General features: G+C 40.1%; 1 protein-coding gene across 2 annotated transcripts in view; it reads left to right on the forward strand.

Moving 5' to 3' along the window:
* The window catches only part of ZFR (zinc finger RNA binding protein), an 86,457-nt gene extending 80,435 nt beyond the window's left edge, over positions 1–6,022 (forward strand). For both annotated transcript variants that reach the window (XM_044233135.1, XM_044233144.1), the window contains one exon: positions 4,475–6,022. In XM_044233135.1, the coding sequence (XP_044089070.1) occupies positions 4,475–4,654 (180 nt within the window). In that variant the 3' untranslated portion in view covers positions 4,655–6,022. The remainder of the gene's footprint in view (positions 1–4,474) is intronic.
* The last annotated feature ends 14,521 nt before the right edge of the window (positions 6,023–20,543 follow it).

A 20,543-nucleotide genomic window follows, 5' to 3' on the forward strand; every position in this document is an offset into this window, starting at 1 on the left:
TCCAATGTAGTTAATTAAAAGTGTGTGTTCAGGACACCTGGGTGGCTCAGTCAGTTTAGTGTCAGACTGGTCATTTCAGGTCATGATCTCGTGGGTTGTGAGATCCAGCCCTTTGTCAGGCTCTACACACAACAGGGAGTCTGCTTGAGTTTCTCTCCCTCTGTGCCCCCCTCCACACGCCCCTGTGAGAGCTTGTGCGTGTGTTCTCCCTCTCAGATAAATAAAATCTTTTGAGGGGAAAAGAGTGTGGGCTCTAGCGTCAAGATTCCCTGAGTTTGAATACCACCTGTGCTGTCTCACCTGTAAAATGGATAAAAGTAATATCCTGTCTGAAGCAGGATTATTGGGAGGATTAAATGAGTTAATGTGTTTAACTGTATTAACAGTATCTGGTGTATGGAAGGATCTTAACAAATGTTGGCGATTATCATTATCAACTGGTAATTTTATTGGAAAAAGATTTATGGAAAAGATACGTGAACCTTAACGAATGAATGAAAAAAGTCAATCTAAAACTACTATAACTTTCGTTTTTTCTATTCCAAAACTGTACTAAGGGGAGAAAAGGCAACTAGCAGTGAACTAGTAATAATTGATTCTTAAGACATTTAGGTACTGGACTTAAATTCTTGATTCGTTATCTCTTCTGGCAACGATAATTTGGAAGTATCAAGATTAAAGTAAATTGTTAAGTCATATTAAGGGATTAATTTATTAGACAAGTTTTGTTTGTATTTCTTTGGGTTTAATTTTTGGGAATGGAGATAGTTACTCTAAGTGGCTTTTTTTCTTCCTTGGTGCTTAAAGGAGAAATTATTTGTAAATTCTAAGGGAAAGGAAATTTAGGGTTAGGAGCAGGGCATTCAAAAACTAAAAGAATTCACATTCGAAAGGCACTTTTTTTTTTTTTTAAGATTTTATTTATTTGACAGAGATCACAAGTAGGCAGAGAGGCAGGCAGAGAGAGGAAGGGGAGGAAGCAGGCTCTCTGCGGAGCAGAGAGCCCGATGTGGGGCTCGATCCCAGGACCCTGGGATCATGACCTGAGCCGAAGGCAGAGGCTTTAACCCACTGAGCCACCCAGGCGCCCCGAAAGGCATTTTTTTTAAAACGTCACTTTGAAGAAAGTGGTCTGGCTTTGGGTAGGAGTGACAGATGTCCTTGTTAAAAGTAAAGGAGTTAACTGCACTGTTCCATTTATGTAATATTCATGAAATAACAGAGGTGGAGAACAGTAGTGGTTCCTAAGAGTTAGGAGTGAGTGTGGGTGTAGGGATTGTTAATGGTGGCTGTAAAGGTAGTCTCTGGTGATGGTACAGTTAATATCTTGATTGTGATGTAGCTATGCAAAGCTACACATATGACAAAATTGCATTAAAGCTAAAGACACACAGGAGTGCATATATAACTGGTAAAATCCGAATAAGCTCTATGAATTACAAATTGCACCCATGTTGATTTGAGTTTATTTCTTGGTGACCTATAGCACCCATGTTAATAATTTTCTTCTTCCTTTGTCTCTGTCTAGGTCTATCCCCCACTCCCCAATAATGCTTATCTTTATTTTTGTGTATTTCTATGGTCTCTTACTCTTTTCTTTTTTTTTTTTTAAGTTTTGTTTTTTGTTTTGTTTTTTTTACTTGACAGAGATCACAAGTAGGCAGAGAGGCAGACAAAAAGAGTGACATTCCTTTTGCTGTGTATTGACAGAGATCACAAGTAGGCAGAGAGGCAGGCAGAGAGAGAGGAGGAAGCAGGCTCCCTGCTGAGCAGGGCTTCTGATGCAGGACTCGATCCCAGGACCCCGGGATCATGACCTGAGCTGAAGGCAGAGGCTTTAACCACTGAGCCACCCAGGCGTTCCTCTGTAGTCTTACCCTTCAGTAATCTTTACAAGTTGCTTCTTCAAGATACAGCCTTGGTCATTTATTCAGATCCCTTCCCATAGGTATTAACCCTCTCCCCTCAAAAAGTAATTGTAAAGTAAACCTCAAATCTTCTTTGATGTTATTTTAAAATTCCAAGATATCTTTGAGAATTATTCCAGTATCAGTCCTCAAATTTTGTTTGCTGCTAAGTAATTGCCAGTTGTGTGGCAGAATTTTCCCTTGTTAAAGTTAGAAATACATACAGAATAAGAGGTTATAGGATGCTCACTCTAGCCTCAAATGCTTGATTTTACTTTCTGGAGTATTCTTTCATTTAGAATCTTCTAGTATTCAAATAGGCTGATGATTAGCAGCAATATCCCTGTGGTAGAAATATATTAGTATTCATTATCATAAATCAGATATCTTTGGGTATTTTCCATGAATACAGAAGAAAGCATTATTCTGTTTATCTTTTCTAAATCTCTCAATAAAGAATTAGTATTCTATTAACTATAAATATATCTAGTTCTCACTTCAGAAGGTTATCAGCCTTATATTATAGCTTAAATGAGAAGAGAAGCACCGACTACTGGCAAAAATCCAGAATTACGGACTAAATAGAATGCTGTGTCAAGTCCTTAACACACATGATTTGGAGACTTTCATGATTTCAAAAGCCAACATATGAAGCAAAGTTCTAAGGAATTGCAATTGTATAATTGGGTAAAGTTCTAGAATAATAAATTCTCATACAGATAATTATAACAAACAACTAAATCTCAGCTGAAGAAAATGGGTATTAAAAATAGTCTCAGGGCACCCAGTTGCCTCAGTCAGTTAAGTGTCCAGCTCTTGATTTCCTTTCAGGTCCTGACTTCCTGGTCATGGGATCAGTCCTCACATTGGGCTCAGCGATGGGAATGGAGTCTGCTTAACATGTGGTCTCTCCCTCACCCAGCCCCCAATCCCTCTCTGCCCATGTACACACTCGCTCTCTGAAAAACAAGTGCGTTGGTGGGGGCCTGGCTCAGTTGGTTAAGCCCTTGCCTTCCACCCAGGTCATGATCCTGGGGTCCTAGGACTGAGCCCTGTATCAGGCTCCTGATAGCCTGATTTTGTGTGTGTGTGTGTGTGTGTGCGCGCGCGTGCGCACGCTTTCTCACTGTTTCTCAAATAAATAAAATCCTTTCTTAAAAAAACAGTCTAAATAGCAGCCACTTTGTTAAGTGGAAGAAGCCAAGTCAGATGTTATATGAAATATTCATCCACAGCATGCAAATCTTTGTAGAAATGGAAAAGTAAATTAGTAGTTACCATGACCTAAGGGTGGATGGGTTCAGGAATGAATAACACTGGGTCATGGGGGTGTGAGGGTGCAGGTATGAAAATGTTCTATAATTAGAGAGTGGTTATGGTTGAGTAAGTATACTAAAAACACTAAATTGCACCCTTTAAAAGGGAGACTCTTAGGATATATTAATTATATCTCAAAAAATAATCTAAACATTTACATTGAAGGTTATAACCATATAATGAAATTTGCCATATAATCAAATGACTTCATCTCCTTGAATCAATTTAAGAGGTATATATTCCCAGAAATTGATGAATGTCTTACGAAATCTTGTGACATTGATGCCTAACCTATTTCTGCATGTACATAACCATTTTAGTGAAGATTTTTATTTTAGTTCATGAAGTAACAAGTTGAAGAAATGTGACCCTTTTTTGTAAACCTGGGAAAGTGTGTGTTCATGTGTGTACATGTGCAGCCTATACACATGGGCATCCACAGAAAAAATGGGAAAATACATGGGTAGAAACTGAAGAGGGATTTCCTCAATGAGATTTACATTCCTTTTGCTGTGTATTGTTTTAAGTTTCAAGGTTTTTTTTAATGACATAATACTGAATTTTTGTAAAGACTTATTTCTTAACTTATGTCTTTTCTTTTTCTCTTTTTTTTTTTTTTTTGAGAGAATGCAAATGCATGCAAGTAGGGCAGGGAGGGGTCGAGGGAGCAGGGGAGAGAATCTTAAGCATGTTCCATGTCCAGCGTGGAGCTGACTTGGGACGTGATCTCATGATTCTGAGATCATGACCTGAGGCAAAACCAAGAGACCCTTAACTGATTGAGCCGCCCAGGCTTATGTCTTAGCTTATGTTTTAAAAACCAAAACTGGGGGCGCCTGGGTGGCTCAGTGGGTTAAAGCCTCTGCCTTCAGCTCGGGTCATGATCCCAGGGTCCTGGGATCGAGCTCCGCATTGGGCTCTCTGCTCAGCAGGGGAGCCTGCTTCCCTTCCTCTGTCTCTGCTGGCCTCCCTGCCTACATGTGATCTCTGTCTGTCAAATAAATAAATAAAATCTTTTTTAAAATAAATAAAATAAAAATTTTTAAAAAGAAGGAAAAACGGCATGGGTACAGAAAAGCCTGAAAATATAAACACTAGAACATACAGAGCATTTAGTTTGTGAAACTTAATATTATTCAAGGTGTTTAATTAAATATGCTTTTTTACATTATATGGAGATGTAAGCCTACTTAATAATTAATATTTTGGTTTTTAAAATTAACTCTGAATCCTGGCTCTTTTTGTTGCAGTTTGCATTGAGACTCCTTGCATTCCGCCAGATACACAAAGTTCTAGGCATGGATCCATTACCCCAAATGAGCCAACGTTTTAACATCCACAACAACAGGAAACGAAGAAGGGATAGCGATGGAGTTGATGGATTTGAAGCTGAGGGGAAAAAAGACAAAAAAGATTATGATAACTTTTAAAAAGTTCCTGTAAATCTGCAGTGTTAAAAACAACAGGTGCCCATTTGTTGGTTGTTTTTCATTCATAATAATGTCTACTTTGAAAAATTTATCAAGAATTTAAAGAATTTCATGGAAGAACCAAGTTTTTCTGTGACATTAATATCTTAATGTACAGTGTTAGGTATTATATGAATGGAAAGACACCCAAAAAAAAGAATTGTGCCCCAACTAGGGGAAAAACAATGCTTCAGATGTTTTCCCCGTTATTTTGGTTTTATTTACTGGTTGCCCTAGCACCCCCTATTTTTGTGTCTTTTATTAACTAGTCTTATTAAATCTTTACTGTATTTAATGCAGTATTTGTGCTTCAGTTGCTATGTGTATTTTGATATTTTATTTAGGAGTTTTGTTTGCTCTTTGACACTAGTTGTTACTTTGTGTTATAGGTGATATCCTTTACCCCTTCTTAATATTTTACGGCAGTACGTTTTTTTGTAACGTGAAACTGCAGAATTTTTTCCTTTTGTTTTGTTATTCTGTATGTGATGGATTACAACACAAAAAGTTATTCTGCCATTTAAGTACTCAGAACTGATTGTTTCTGCAGATCTTGTGGCATTTGTCTCTAGTGTGATATATAAAGGTGTAATTAAGACAGATTTCTGTTAATCTAATCAAGTTTGCTGTTAGTTGTGCATTAGCAGTATAAAAGCTAATATATACTATATGGTCTTGCAACAGTTTTAAAGCCTCTGCATAATTGATAATAAAAATGCATGACATTTTTGTTTTTAATAGACTTTTAAAATTATAATTTTAGGTTTGACACGTAGATCTTTGTACAGTTGACTTTTTGACATAGCAAGGCCAAAAATAACTTTCTGAATATTTTTTTCTTCTGCATAAGTGGAAAGGGCATTTTTCATATATAAGTGGGCTAACCAATATTTTCAAAAGAACTTTATCATTGTGCAACTAACAACAGTAACTAGCCCTTAATTATGATGACAGTTCCTTATTGGTGTGTGTGAGATTACTCTAGCAAACTATTACAGTATAACACAGTTGAATGATTCCTCCTCTGTGCCCTCATGCCCCATCACCCAGGTAATTTACAGTTCTCTTAACAGTGAGGTTGATAAAGTATTACTGATAAAAAAATTAAGGTTATCTAAGGAAAAAAAAAAAAAACCAGAAAATTATTTGGTGTGGCCATCTTACATGCTTATGTGTCCTACAAAAAGCTAAATATTCTAGCAGTGGTGTAATGAGAAGTTACATCTTACTGTTGATGTATGTATGCTCTGGTACACAGATGTCATTTTGTTGTCACAGCACTACAGTGAAATACACAAATAAAAACTTAAATTCACATAATGACTTAAATGTATATTATGTTAGAGTTGACTCAAACTACTTTTGCTTTGAAATGACCATATTCGGGCTTATTTGGGTACTTATATCTTGTTATTCCTGACACCTACTTGTTGCCTGAGCACATAATTTCCAGAAAAAACTATAATTCAATAGTATATTGACTCAGTGTCTTTCTGGAGTTAGAATCTTTCCCTGGACCCTTAGTAGACCAGGAAACTATAGGAGACAGCCACTGGAGAACTAGAAAAGGAGACATAGGCTTTTCTCCCAAGCTTGTCACATACTATCTGTGTAACACAGACAAGTCTTTTTCACCCCTATCCCCAGTTTTGTGTTTCTTAAATGTTTCTAGGTCTCATTTTACTCTTTCAAATAATTAGTTTTGAATAATAAATTTTTTGAATGATTGAATATTTGAATAATTAGTTTTGCCCAGTAAAATTTTGGAATGTTGTTTCTCACTGTTCTCTTAGGGAAGGCAAGAACTTAACATCACACCCCAGTGACATGCTAGGTCATTTCACATGTTTTTCCATTTTAAACAAGAAGTTACAGTGCTGTATTTCATATTTTTCAGATGAGAAAATTGAACCCCAAAGTGGCTGACAAGATCACAAATAACTTATGTGACAGGATTGAAATTGAGTCAAGTTTCAAAATTCATACTCCGCACTTTTCCATGCTGCTGCCTTCAGCTTGCAGTTATGTTCTAAACACGTTTTCAGCCTGTTACAAAATTTTGATTTGTTTTGGGTATCTTCATCCAGATAAACAGTTGGTGACATTTAAATTTTTTATAAAAATAATTGTTTCAGTACCAAGTTTTTGCATGACTTAATTTCCATTGTTATGGCTAGACCACATTAACCATCTTATATGAAATAACTTGGATTCATTACTGTCTTCTGCTTTGACATTTTTTTAAAAGATTATTTTAGAAAGAGAGAGCAAGCAGGGGGGTGAGGCTTAAGGAGAGGGAGAGAGAATCTCCAGCAGACGGCACTCAGTGTGGAGCCTGATTTAGGGCTCGCTCAATCCCACAATCCTGAGATCCTGAGACCACAATCTGAGCCAAACCAAAAGTCGCTTAATGACCTGCACCACCAAGGAACCCCATACTGATAATTCTTAAAGAAAACTATAAATTCTAGTGAAAAGATGTATTGGGAGGAGCATGCATGGGTGGCTCAGTCAGCTAGGGGTCTGCCTTTGCCTGGGATAGAGCCATGGGTGGGGCTCCCTGCTCAGTTTCTTCCTTTGCCCCTCCCCCTGTTTGTGTGCTCCAGCACACATGTGCTCGCTTGCTCTCTCATAAAAAAGTCTTTTCAAAAAAAAAAAAAAGTATTGGGCATCATCCTAATACATTCTTGAACCAATTGTTTTGGCAACTAATTATCAGTTATTCTCTGCATCTCAGGCTGGCTTTCCCTGTTGTTATGTTAGAGTAATTTAATGATAAATAAATTGATTACTTTCATCCACCCCGTTGTACAGTGCACTCCAAATTAGTATTGTTTTTCCTTCATCACTATTCTTCTGTTTCTTAGAAGAAGTTAGAATTAAAAATGGAGAATTTGCACAAACAGCACAGAAAAGATCTGATTTTTTTTTTAAGATCTCTGATTTTTTTAAGTCCGTATTTTATAATTTTTTCCTCCTTCTTAAAATTTTTTTTTCTTGCATGGTCATGCTATTATGTTGTCAATGTATGTTATGAATTGAAGTTATAAACAGCTGCTTCTATGGACCCACTACTTTTTATACTGAATTTGACAGCTATCTAATTTTTGAAGATTTTTCCCAGTAAAGGGCAAACTTTATAGTATCCTAGAGAGATAATATTCATAACATTGGTCTCAAATTTGGCTGTTCAATGAGAGCTATCTGGGAAACATAAAAATTAATATTTTTAAGCCCTAATTCCAAAACTTGAGGAGGGCCAGAATAAGCCTAAGAATATTGTTTGAGTGGATGGTTCATACATGTTTAAAATGTAAAAGTTCTAAAGAAGTATATGGCATAAAATGTCTTCTGCCTCGTAAGTTGCCCCTTCCCAGAGGGAGTCAATAAATCCATTGTATGTCCTTATACCCATGGTCTGTGCAGATGGTCTGAATATGTGCACCCTTTTGCTCTTCTATAAATGGCTGCATACTATGTATATTCTGTGGCTGCCTTTCTTTCCTTTAATATCTTGGGAGTTCTAGAGATTGTTCCATATCAGTATACATAGAGAAATTACTTTTTTCTTTCTTTCTTTTTTTTTATTTTTTAGATTTTATTAAAAGTGTGCGTGTAAGTGGGGAAGGGGACAGAGGGAGAGGGAGAGAGAATTTCTAGCAGACTCCACTGAGCATGGAGCCCAATTTGGGGCTCGAAATCGCAACCCAGAGATTTTGACCTGAGCAAAAACAGTCTAGACACTTAACTGAGCCACCCAGGTGCCTCAGGAAATTTCAGTTAACAAGCACTATAGGATCATTCCAAATTAGGTTTTTTTTCTTTCAAGATAGGTGGTTCTGGTGCAAGTGGTACACTGATCATGTTTGAAGAAAAAAACATGCTTTATAGCAGTGACCATCATGTACTCTTAAGTCCAAAAACTATTATTTTTACATATATATATATATATATATATATATTTTTTTTTTTTTTTAAGGAGGCTCTACACCCAGCATGGGGCTTGAACTCATGACTCTGAGATCAAGAGTCTTTTTTTTTTTTTTTTTAAGATTTTATTTATTTATTTGGCAGACAGAGATCACAAGTAGACAGGCAGGCAGAGAGAGGAGGAAGCAGGCTCCCTACTAAGCAGAAAGCCCGATGTGGGGCTCGATCCCAGGACCCTGGGAACATGACCCGAGCCAAATGTTGAGGCTTTAACCCACTGAGCCACCCAGGCACCCCCTGAGATCAAGAGTCTTATTCTCTACTGGCTGAGCCAGCCAGGCACCCTGCAAAACTGTATTTTAAATTTAGTATTTAATTTTAGTATTTAGTATCAAAGGTATTTTATTATTAGCCATACTGTATATATATATATAGCAATAGGCTAATTGGGATATTTAGCAAATCATAATATCCCATTCTCTAAGCAGTTTTACTGATTAACTGTAGTCTAGGTAATTTTAGTCTTTATCTTGTTTAGTGTGATAATCTTAGATATAAAATAAAATGTGAAAATGGAAAACAGTAACTAAAAAGCTTGAGTATTTTTTAGAAATACCTAAACTGGGGCGCCTGCTTCCTCCTCTCTCTCTGCCTGCCTCTCTGCCTACTTGTGATCTCTGTCAAATAAATAAAATCTTTAAAAAAAGAGAGCAAGAAGAAAAGAAGTACCTAAACTCGTATGTTAAATACAAACCTACTATATTCACCTCTTAATAGACTTCCAAGTAATACCAGGTATTAGAGAAATAGGGTCTTTGGTTTGGACAGGACTATTTAATCAGTTGAGTAACAATGTGAATGCTTCCTTACAGTCTACTGAGTCAGAGTATGAAAAAGCAATTAAGGTGCTCGCTTCGGCAGCACATATACTGAAAAAGCAATTAGGTAATTTCCATTAGCTTAATCACTCTTAAAATGAGTTCAGAAATAGGGAAAACAGCACATACCTAGGGCTTGGATCAGTGGAGCCCTATGTTAAAGAAATACAGAGTAATAACAGAATGACAGGTTCCTAATAAGAAAAAACTCCAGGGTGTTGTAATTTACTTTGAGCTTTGCTATGAGCTGTTTAAAAGGAACTTGCTGCCTGTAAGTGCAATTTAGTGTTCTTTATAATGTAGATAAAAACAGAAGGCCTGGGGCATCTTTCATGTGACTCTTGATCTCAGGGTTGTGAGTTTGAGTCCCACGCTGGGTATAGAGATTATTTAAAAATAATAAATCTTTAAAAATGTTAATGCAGGGGCACCTGGGTGGCTCAGTGGGTTAAAGCCTCTGCCTTCAGCTCAGGTCATGATCCCAGGGTTTTGGGATTGAGCCCTGCATTGGGCTTTCTGCTTCCCCCTCTCTGCCTGTCTCTCTGCCTACCTGTGATCTCTGTCAAATAAAAAATAAAATCTTCCAAAAAAAAAATGTAAATGCATAGGTAAGGGGTTTGGAGGGAAGTTCAAACCTACATTACCAATCCCAACTAATTTTAGTGAGCCAGCATTGAAACTTAACCCAGAAGGAGCTACTTCTGTCTTTTATCTGACACCCAAAATGAGAGACGCATATCCTTGGCATTGGTCACACCATATCTAGAACCATGGTCTTCAATTCTGGACATTTTTTTTTTTTTTTTTAAATACGCTTTATACCCATCGTGGCCCTTGAACTCCAATCTGAGATCAAGAGTTACATGCTCAGGCACCTGGGTGACTCAGTTAAGCGACTGCCTTCAGCTCAGGTCATGATTCCGGGGTCCTGAGATCGAGTCTCACATCAGGCTCCCCCCGCTCTTTGGGGAGCCAGCTTCTCCATCTTCTGCCTGCTACTCCCCATCTTGTGCTCGCTCGCTCGCTCTCTGTGTCAAATAAATAAATAAAATCTTCTAAAAAAAAAAAAAAGTTTCATGCTCTATTGACAGTCAGCCCAGTACCCCTCTGGGCATTGTTTTTTAAAGTGATACTCTGACCGAGATAGTGAATTTCCGTGTAATTGGAACCACAGAGCAGTAGGGACTAGAGATGATGTGGGGGAAAGAGGATTATAAGTATCTTCAAGTATAAAAAGCTATAGAAAAAAAAAATCAATTGAAGAAAGAACTTTTTGAAAATGTTAACTGCAATAGTAAAATAGGTAGAGGTCATTTGTAAAGTTGTTGCCTGTGTTCAAAATTACAACCACTTGCTTAAGATTTTGGTTAAAAGTCCTGGCATTAGGTATGAAAGTACATAAGATAATCAGATCTTTTCCAAGTTGAAGGTGTGATTACCAGGCATACCTCGGAGGTACTGGGAGTTTCAGTTCCAGACCACCATAATACAGTAAATGCCACAATAAAGTGGTTTCCCCATATATATAAAAGTTACATTCATCTATTAAGTATGCAATACCGTTAGGTCTTTTGTTTGTTTAAAAGATTTTATTTATTTGAGAGAGCATAAGGGGGGTGTGGGGCTGGGGTGAAGCAGGCTGTCTCCTGAGCAGGGGACCCAATGCCGGGCTCAATCCCAGGACACCAGGATCATGACCTGAGCTGGAGGCAGATGCTTAACTGACTGAGCCACCCAGGTGCCCCTACCACTATGTATTTTAAAAAAAACAAAGTTTTTAAAAATAAATTTTAAAGCTAAAAAATGCTAATCGTCATCTGAGCTTTCAGAGAGTCATAATCACTGATGACAGACTGCCATAACAATTAAAATGAAAAAGTTTGAAATATTTTAAAGGGGCGCCTGGGTGGCTCAGTGGGTTAAGCCGCTGCCTTCGGCTCAGGTCATGATCTCAGGGTCCTGGGATCGAGTCCCGCGTCGGGCTCTCTGCTCAGCGGGGAGCCTGCTTCCCTCTCTCTCTGCCTGCCTCTCCATCTACTTGTGATTTCTCTCTGTCAAATAAATAAATAAAATCTTTAAAAAAAAAAAAAAAGAAATATTTTAAAAATTACCAAAATGTGATTTAGAGGTGTGCCTGGTGGCTCAGCTGGTTAAGCAACTGCCTTCAGCTCGGGTTATGACCCCAGGACCCTGGGACTGAGCCTCCTTCTCCCTCCTCTTCCCCTGCTTGTACTCTCTTTCTCTCTCTGTCAAATAAGTAAATATCTTTTTTTTTTTTAAATGTGATTTAGAGTATGTGCTATGGTGAGTGCTGTGAAGTGTGTAAACCTGGCGATTCACAGACCTGTATCCCAGGGCCAATAATACATTATATGTTTATTAAAAATTTTTAAAAATTATTTTTTAAATGTGGTTTAGAGGGGCGCCTGGGTGGCTCAGTGGGTTAAAGCCTCTGCCTTCGGCTCAGGTCATGATCCCAGGGTCCTGGGATCGAGCCCCACATCGGGCTGTCTGCTCCGCGGAGAGCCTGCTTCCTCCTCTCTCTCTCTCTGCCTGCCTCTCTGCCTACTTGTGATCTCTGTCTGTCAAATAAATAAAAATCTTTAATTAAAAAAAAAATGTGGTTTAGAGACACTAAGTGAGGAAAAATGATACTGATAGACCTGCTTGATGCAGAGTTGCCACAAACCGTCAATTTATTAAAAATGCAGCATCTGTGAAGGGCAGTAAGGCAAAGCACAGTAAAAAGAGTTACGCCTTTATATTGTTAGTCCATGTACCCGATAAGATCATTTGAATAGAAGTCTCACAGCAAGTTGCCTCAAAGTTGGTCGTTATTTCATGGCAGCCAAAATGCAGGCATAAAGAAGATTTTGGCCAAATGCATGCTGATTTTGCTATCTAACATGTTAATGTTTCTCTTGTTTTCCAGGGCACTGGAATTCCTGGGTGGTTGTGTTCTGGGGATTTTTTTCCCACCTATCTCTCTGAACATTCCTTCTCTGCTGCTGCTTCTAAGTAGCACCCATGGTTCTGTCATCAGCATTTTCTGTATATGTACATGGCATTGAGGATCTCATTCATCCTCCGAGGTTTAGATATTACCATTGTTAAAATTATCTCCAAATCCTGCCTTTTTCTAAACTCCAATCTTGCTTTCTTTTCTTTCTGCCTCCAGTCTCTCAGCCAACAGCCCCTAGATTATTCCTCTGAAGCGTCCGTGGGAGTATGTCGCTGCTACTCAAAATACCTGGAAGCAAGTCCGCCTCACTGTGCTGAACAGTGTATGTTATTTCATCCTCACAACATTGCTCTATGTTCACCATTACACATGCGTGGCTTAGGGTTTGAGCTTAAGTAGCTTGTCCTTTCTGTAATAAAAGATCTTTTGAATAATGTAATCTCTTGAATTGGGTCAGATCATCAGAAAGCTACATACTTGGAGAGTTCTGTGGACCTCAAAGCCCAGCCTAACCTCGCATAGATGTGTCCCGCAGCCAAGCCTCTTGCTGTAGAATTTTAATGCTTAAGACATGGTGTACCAATGGTTTTTAAGTAATCCAATTTTGGTCTCCTCCAAAGGCCTACCCATCAGCCCCCTTTCACCTCTTCATTCTAAGGAAGTTACAAAGCTACATCTTTTTGAAAGGTCAATGGTTAGACAATTCTAGGAAAAGAGGGACTTCCATCTCCTTTGCTTTGCATTTCAACCTGTACCTAGCCAGAAGTCATCTTACATACTAGGTCCAGGATACAGCTGTGTCTTACTTGTCCCAAACACTGTTAAAAACAGCCTGTGTTAAGGATTTCACAAAAATCCCAACTTGACTTCTCTTGAAAAAATGGAAAGATCGATGACAAGGGGCGTATGTTCTTGTGCACTAACAATTAGCTGAAGCTGAGATTAATGGCTATTCCTTCCAGAGGATAAATTTTTAAGACAAACTCTTTTCTGGAAAGTGTATCATAGCCTCTACCATTCCCTAGTTGGCCTACCAGACTGGCCTGTGTGCATTTGATTTTATGATACCCGAGACTCCAGCCATTTTACCTATGCACGCTCCAAAATTCTTCAATTCTGTGATCATGTGTTTCTCTCCTATACAGTAGGATACTTGATGTGTCCCACACTTCTTATAAAGGACAGTCATAGGGGCATCTGGCTGGTGCAGTTGGTGGCGTATCCGACTCTTGATCTTGTGCATTTGAGCCACATGGTGGGTATAGAGATTACTTTAAAAAATAAAATCTAAAGGACAGTCATAAAGAAACACAAAATGCACTTCCTTCATTGATTGTTTCAAGAGAAATGTGGGGAAGGAGGCCTGAAATTTAAGCAGACTATGGCCTTAAGGGAACCCTTTATTTTATAAAGCAGAGACCAAAAATCAGAAAATCTCACAGTAACATTGGAGCAGCCTGTCTGTCTTCCTGTCTGCTCTTTGGTTGCATTTAATGAAAGAGGTAGAAGGTTATGGGAGTTGAAGAGAAACAAAGATGGGCTCAAAGGGAAAAAAGATTTTGTAGATGCCAAAATTCTTACCTGTATGAGTTCTTAAATTTTCTCTTTTCCTGAAATTTAGTGTACAACAACAAAAAAAGAGAGGGCTTAGTATATAATAAAGTGGAAAGGCAGCTACGAACTATATTATTTTTTTAAAAGATTTTTTTTTTTTTTTTCATTTGAGAGAGAGAACACGAACAAGCAGGGGAAGGGGGCGGGGAGCAATCTCTCCACTGAGCAGGCTTGAGTGGGGCTTGGTCCAGGATCTGAAGATCCTGGCCCGAGCAGAAGGCAGACGCTTAACTGTCTGAGCCAACCCAGCACCCCTAAATTATTAATTGAAACCAAATTTATGAATCCCAGTTCCCAGTAAGTTGAAGTAAGCACCCTCCTCCCTGTCTCTCCCTCTGAATGCAATTATAAAGTCTGGATAAAATACATAGATCAGCAGTTTGAGGACTCTAAAACGTAACTAGTGACAGGAAGATTGGAGAAAACAAGAACGGAAGTATCATCAGCTTAACAATTTGCCATAGTTCCACCTTCCAAAGGTAAACTCACTGCTTAGCCACAGACAGGAGTACAGCCATAGAAGTGTGTAACAGGTAGTGGTAACTAAAACCCCAGATTTCTGGCCAGAGAATTGAAAAGGGGAGTTCTGGGTAACTGGAACATACTAGACAGACTGGAGAGTGGGAGGAGCTGGGGTAAGAGATCCCATAAAGTTACTTATGAATAACTTTATAATAATTTTTTCTGGGGCTCAAACTCAACTTACTTTATGAGACCAACATTACCAGGATATCAAAACCAAATAAAAATAGCTCAGAGAAAGTTCGGGCTTGCTGGCTGGCTCAGTTGGTGGAGTGTGTGACTCTTGACCTCAGGGTCATAAGTTCAAGCCCCACATTGGGTGTAGAACTTACTTTTTTAAAAAAAGAAAGAAAGGAAGAAAAACAAAGCTCAGACCAATGTACCTGATAAGAGTGAAGAACCCTTAAGAGATTTATCTAATCATACCCAGCAATATATATAAAGAATAATACAGGGACTCCTGGGTGGCTCAGTTGGTTAAGCACCTGAGTCTTGACCTCAGTTCAGGTCTTGATCTCAGGGTCATGAGTTCAAGCCTCACATTGGGCTACATGCTGGACGGGAGCCTACTTATAAAAAAGAAGAAAGAAAAGAAAGTGATAAAGATGTATCACAGGGTGTGTGGGTGGCTTAGTCAGTTTTGTGTCTGCCTTCAGCTCAGGTCATGATCCCAGGATCCTCAGATGGAGCCCCACACTAGAGTTCTTGCTCAGCAGGGAACCTGCTTCTCCCTCTCCTTCCACCCACACCCCGCCCCTGCTTGTGTGTGTGCACTGGCACACATTCTCTCTCTCTCTCTCACATCTCAAAAAAAAAAAAAACAACTTAAAAAAAAAAGAGGTTGCCTGGGTGGCTCAGTCAGTTAAGTGTGTGCCTTCTGCATGGGTTATGATCCCAGGGTCCTGGCTTTCAAGCCCCGCATCTGGCTTCCTACTCAATGGGGAGTCTGCTTCTCCCTCTGCCCCTCTCTCCCACTTGTGCTCTCTCTCTCTCTCTAATAAATAAATAAATATTTTAAATAATATGCATTATATTTATTTAATATGTATTATATAATTTTATTATATATAATATATTTATGTATAATATTTATTATACATATATTTATATTATTTATATTTATCTAATATAATATAATTTATATTATATATAATATTATATATATACACACCCCAAGCAAGTGGAATTTATCATGGGAATATCTGAAAATCAACCAATAATGAGTTTTACTACAAAAATATAAAATTTCTGTATCCCAGAATAACATTTAAAGAAAATAACTAGGGTGATTCCACTAAGAAAAGAACTGGACACAGGCATAAGGATTTTTATTATGTTACCTAAGTGGTCAGGAGCTGAACAGATGGAACATCCACTTGGTGGATCATTAGATACAATGATGTAGCGAGGTATTTACTGGCCGCTGAGATGTTCACTGCATGTGTAAATCTATGTAAAACCAGTATCTGTGGAAGAGTCCACTTCCGCAATACATGCATCTAACTATACACGCGCACACAGAAGTTCTATTAACTATTAACATTGCTTATCCTCAATGACTTTTTCAACAGACGCAGATGATTTGACAATGAACATGGAAAACTTTTGTAATAAATAGTAAGATAAATTTCTTTGTTTGAAAGTGTAAATAAATGGGGCGCCTGGGTGGCTCAGCAGGTTAAAGCCTCTGCCTTCGGCTCCGGTCATGATCCCAGGGTCCTGGGATCGAGCCCCACATCGGGCTCTCTGCTCGGCGGGAGCCTGCTTCCTCCTCTCTCTCTCTCTGCCTACTTGTGATCTCTGTCTGTCAAATAAATAAATAAAACCTTTTTTAAAAAAAGGTGTAAATAAACAATGTCCATGAGTGGACAATTCTTTTTTTTTTTTTAAGACAATTCTTTTTTTTAATTATTTTTTTTGTTTATTTGTCAGAGAAAGAGAGAGAGAGCACAAGCAGGAGGAGCGGCAGGCAGAGGGAGAAGCAGGCTCCAAGCTAAGCAGGGAGCCCAATGCGGGACTCAATCCCAGGACCCTGGGATCATAACCTGAGCCAAAAGCAGATACTCAACCAACTGAGCCATCCAGGTGTCCCTATCCCTTTTTGTTTTAATGGACAAACATATGTACAGACCATTCTTTCCCAAAATGTTTCCAGTGGTTACCCCTTATGTAGTATAATAATGGCTTGTTCAGTGTGGCACTTTTATTTCTATTTAATTAGGAGATTTTCTTGTTTTTATGTTTATATAATAAGTTTTACTACACAATAAATGGTTACTTAGTAATTCTTAAATAATTATTACATAATAATTCTTTTTAAAAATGTTTTATTGGGGCACCTGGGTGGCTCAGTGGGTTAAGCCTCTGCCTTCGGCTCAGGTCGTGGTCTCAGGGTCCTGGGATCGAGCCCCACATCGGGCTCTCTGCTCAGCAGGGAGCCTGCTTCCCCCTTTCTCTCTCTGCTTGCCTCTCTGCCTACTTGTGATCTCTTTCTCTGTGTCAAATAAATAAATAAAATCTTAAAAAAATAAATAAATAAATAAATAAATATAAAAATGTTTTATTTATTTGACACCCAGAGAGAGGGAGCACAAGCCGGGGGACCAGCTGAGGGAGAGGGAGAAGCAGGCTCCCCGCTAAGCAAGGAGCCCGATTCAGGACTTTGTTCCAGGACCCTAGGATCATAACCCAAGCTGAAGGCAGAGCCTTAACCACTCAGGCACCCCCAAATAATTCCTTAAAAAGAAAAAAGTGATATAAAAAGTCTTCAATAGCTCCACATACCTAAGGATAAATTTCAAAATCCTTAGCCTGGCATTCAGGGGCCCCAAAACTTAGCTCCAGCCCGTCCTTCCAGCCTCATCTCCCGCCACTGCCTGACTGGAACCAACAGCATGACCGGGGGCCAAGCCCTGATGCTCACTTCTCCCCATTGGTGCACATCTTGCTCCCTCTAGGGGTCATCATAGGTCATGGGGAGCTCCTTTCCTGACCACAAGGGATAGAACCTTTCCTTCAGGAATGGGGCCGGTGTTGCCCTGGCAGAGGAGGAGACCAGGAGAAAAGTAGAGCATTCAAACTCCCATTCAGGGGCGCCTGGGTGGCTCAGAGGGTTAAGCCTCTGTCTTCAGGTTAGGTCATGGTCTTGGGGCCCCAGAATCGAGCTTCATCGGGCTCTCTGCTTCAGCAAGGAGCCTGCTTCCTGCCTCCCTATGCCTGACTCTCTGCCTACTTGTGATCTCTCTCTGTGTGTTAAATAAATAAAAATCTTTAAAAAAATAATAATAAAATGAAATTTAAAAAATAAATAAATAAAAATGAATCTGGGGGCCCCTGGCTGGCTCAGGCAGTAGAGCCTAGACTCTTGAGCTCAGGGTTGTGAGCTCAAGCCCCATGTTGGGTATAGAAATGACTTAAAAAGAAAAAAGGAAAAAAGAAACAAAAGGGAAAAGAATGAATGAGTTGCTTCTCTAATATTGTGAGGTTTGGGGGCACCTGGATAGCTCCGTCATGAAGTGTCTGCCTTCTTCTCGGGTTATGATCCCAGGGTTTAGGGATCAAGCCCTACATTGGGCTCCCTGCTAGGCAGGAAGCCTGCTTCTCCCTCTCCCACTCCCCCTTCCTGTGTTCCCTCTCTCACTGTGTCTCTCTCTGTCAAATAAATAAATCTTTATAAAAAATAACAATAATAATGGGGAACCTGGGTGGCTCAGTGGGTTAAGCCTCTGCCTTCGGCTCAGGTCATGATCCCAGGGTCCTGGAATCGAGCCCTGCATCGGGCTCTCTGCTCGACAGACAGCCTGCTTCCCTTCCCCCGCCTTCTCTCTGCCTGCCTCTCTGCCTACTTATGATCTCTGTCAAATAAATAAATGAAATCTTTAATAATATTAATAATAATTTATTGTGTGGTTTCAGATTAAGTTCCTCCTAGTATTTTCTCTTCAGTTGATGTTGTCTCACATGAGGGGGAAGAATGAACTGACTCCCCTCCCTCTTTCTGCCCTCCCCCCAACCCATCGTTTTAGCAGAGCCACAAAACTTCTTTTCAGGTTTCTTAAACCTGCCTAAGATGTCTGCAAAGCCTGAGATTGCCTGGTGTGGTGCTTTGCTTGGCTGCCCTCAGAATGTTCCAGAGACCAGGTGAATGAATGGTGAATAGACTCCAGTGTTCTGGAGGGGAAGAGGGAAATGGCCAGCCATTAACAGAGCTCAAACAGAAAAGTAACTCTCTAAAAATACAGAGATGTTTCTTGGCAGCTCAGCCATTTCTATTCCTTGCATTCTCTTTTTGCCTTTGGACAAAGGGATTTTTAAAAAACAATTTTGATTACATCTTCACCTTGGGACAGATAACTTTTTCAGACCTAAAACAGCGGGCCTTTCACATCCTCTGTGTTCTACCACTACCTGAACAAAAAGCCTTTCAGGGTTCCAGTGAGCGGGAAGGGGTCAGCCAAGCCCAAAACAGGCCTGACTGCACTTTCAACAAAGACCAAATATCCCAGGAGGGAGGCATGCGCAGACTGTTTTTATTTGAGAAGGTTCTCCTGGCCCCTATGACAGCAACCACTTCCTTCTTCCTTCTAAGATGATTCGGCTCCAAACACCAGTGGCCCTTCTTCTGTGGAAAAGAGGTGTCCTCCCACCTTTCTTCCAGATTTTCAAACCAGAGGCAGCCCCGAACAAAACTGGGAAGGAAGAGAAGTTTCTCTCAGTGTCATCTTCCTTTGAGTTCGAGCAGAAGCAGCCTGGATGTCAGGTCCCTCAATTTTTCCCAACTAGTGCTGGAGTACCAGAAATTCTACCATCTAAATGGAAGGTTCTGATCTCAGTTAAAATGCAAAGAGAAATAATACCTTGTTTTAATTTTGTGACACACAGCCTCCACATAGCTGGTCAACATGAAAAGCATGACGTGTCAATCTTAATAATCTGAGATGTCAACGAGCTTTTTTCATTCCTCTTTCCTGGAATTCATCTGTGAATCCGATGCCAGATCTTGACTTCTTTCATCCTGGAATGAGTCAAGAGAAATTTGAAAGAGCCAAAAAAGTAACAGGTTTTTCTGCGGGCTGCTTCCTCCCGCCTACTTCACACACACACACACACACACACACACACACATACTCTCTCTCTCTCTCTCTCTCTCTCTCTCTTCTCTCTCTCTCTCTCTCTCTGCCCTATGCTCTGAGCTGGGGAGAGAACTAGACTGGGAGAGAAAAAGCAGAGTAAGAAACAGGTAGTGTTCCTGCATTTACTGCCCCACCGTTACCGCATCACTTAGAGAAACTGAGGAAAGAAGGGACAAGCTGGCCGGAGTCTGGCACCCCCACTTTTTTCAGAGCGTGTCCCTTCCCACAATCTCTCCTCCACTGCCTCCAGGCACAGAGGAGTTGAAATTGTGGCATGGACTTCCAGGCCCTAGAGAACTTGCAAAAAACCCCTGACATTTCCGGGCCTCCCAAGGGTTTTGGAACGGTGGCCCCCAAGTGAGATCCAGAAAGGAATTAGGAAAGAGAGCCAAGATGCTGCTGGGAGGCTGCCTCACAGAAGAAAAGGGCACACCCGTTCCCAGATAGGGCACAACGTGCCCCAGGGTGGAGGACTGAGCTGCTTCTCTAAGGAATCGCCACATCAGCCAGCTGCAACAGGGGCGGGGCCGAGGGATTACAGGCCCAAGTCCGCACCCCCGGAACCAGGCACCTACCAGCGACACGCAGGACAACGGGCCTGGGTCAGGGAGATGGGCAGCCCACCCTGCCCCACCCCAGGCCCCGCTGGGGCTCATCCTTTAATTCACCCCAGAGAGTAGGGAAGACACACAGAAGGGAGCTCTGAAATGGACTGTGACTGACTTAGAAGACTCAAAGTGACAAAGACAAAGCTTAGAAATAACCAGATTAAGTTGCCTGTGTTAGAATTCATGATCAGGAGGAAGATTGTG

This window comes from Neovison vison, chromosome 1 (assembly GCF_020171115.1).
Source record: "Neovison vison isolate M4711 chromosome 1, ASM_NN_V1, whole genome shotgun sequence".
Taxonomy (NCBI): domain Eukaryota; kingdom Metazoa; phylum Chordata; class Mammalia; order Carnivora; family Mustelidae; genus Neogale; species Neogale vison.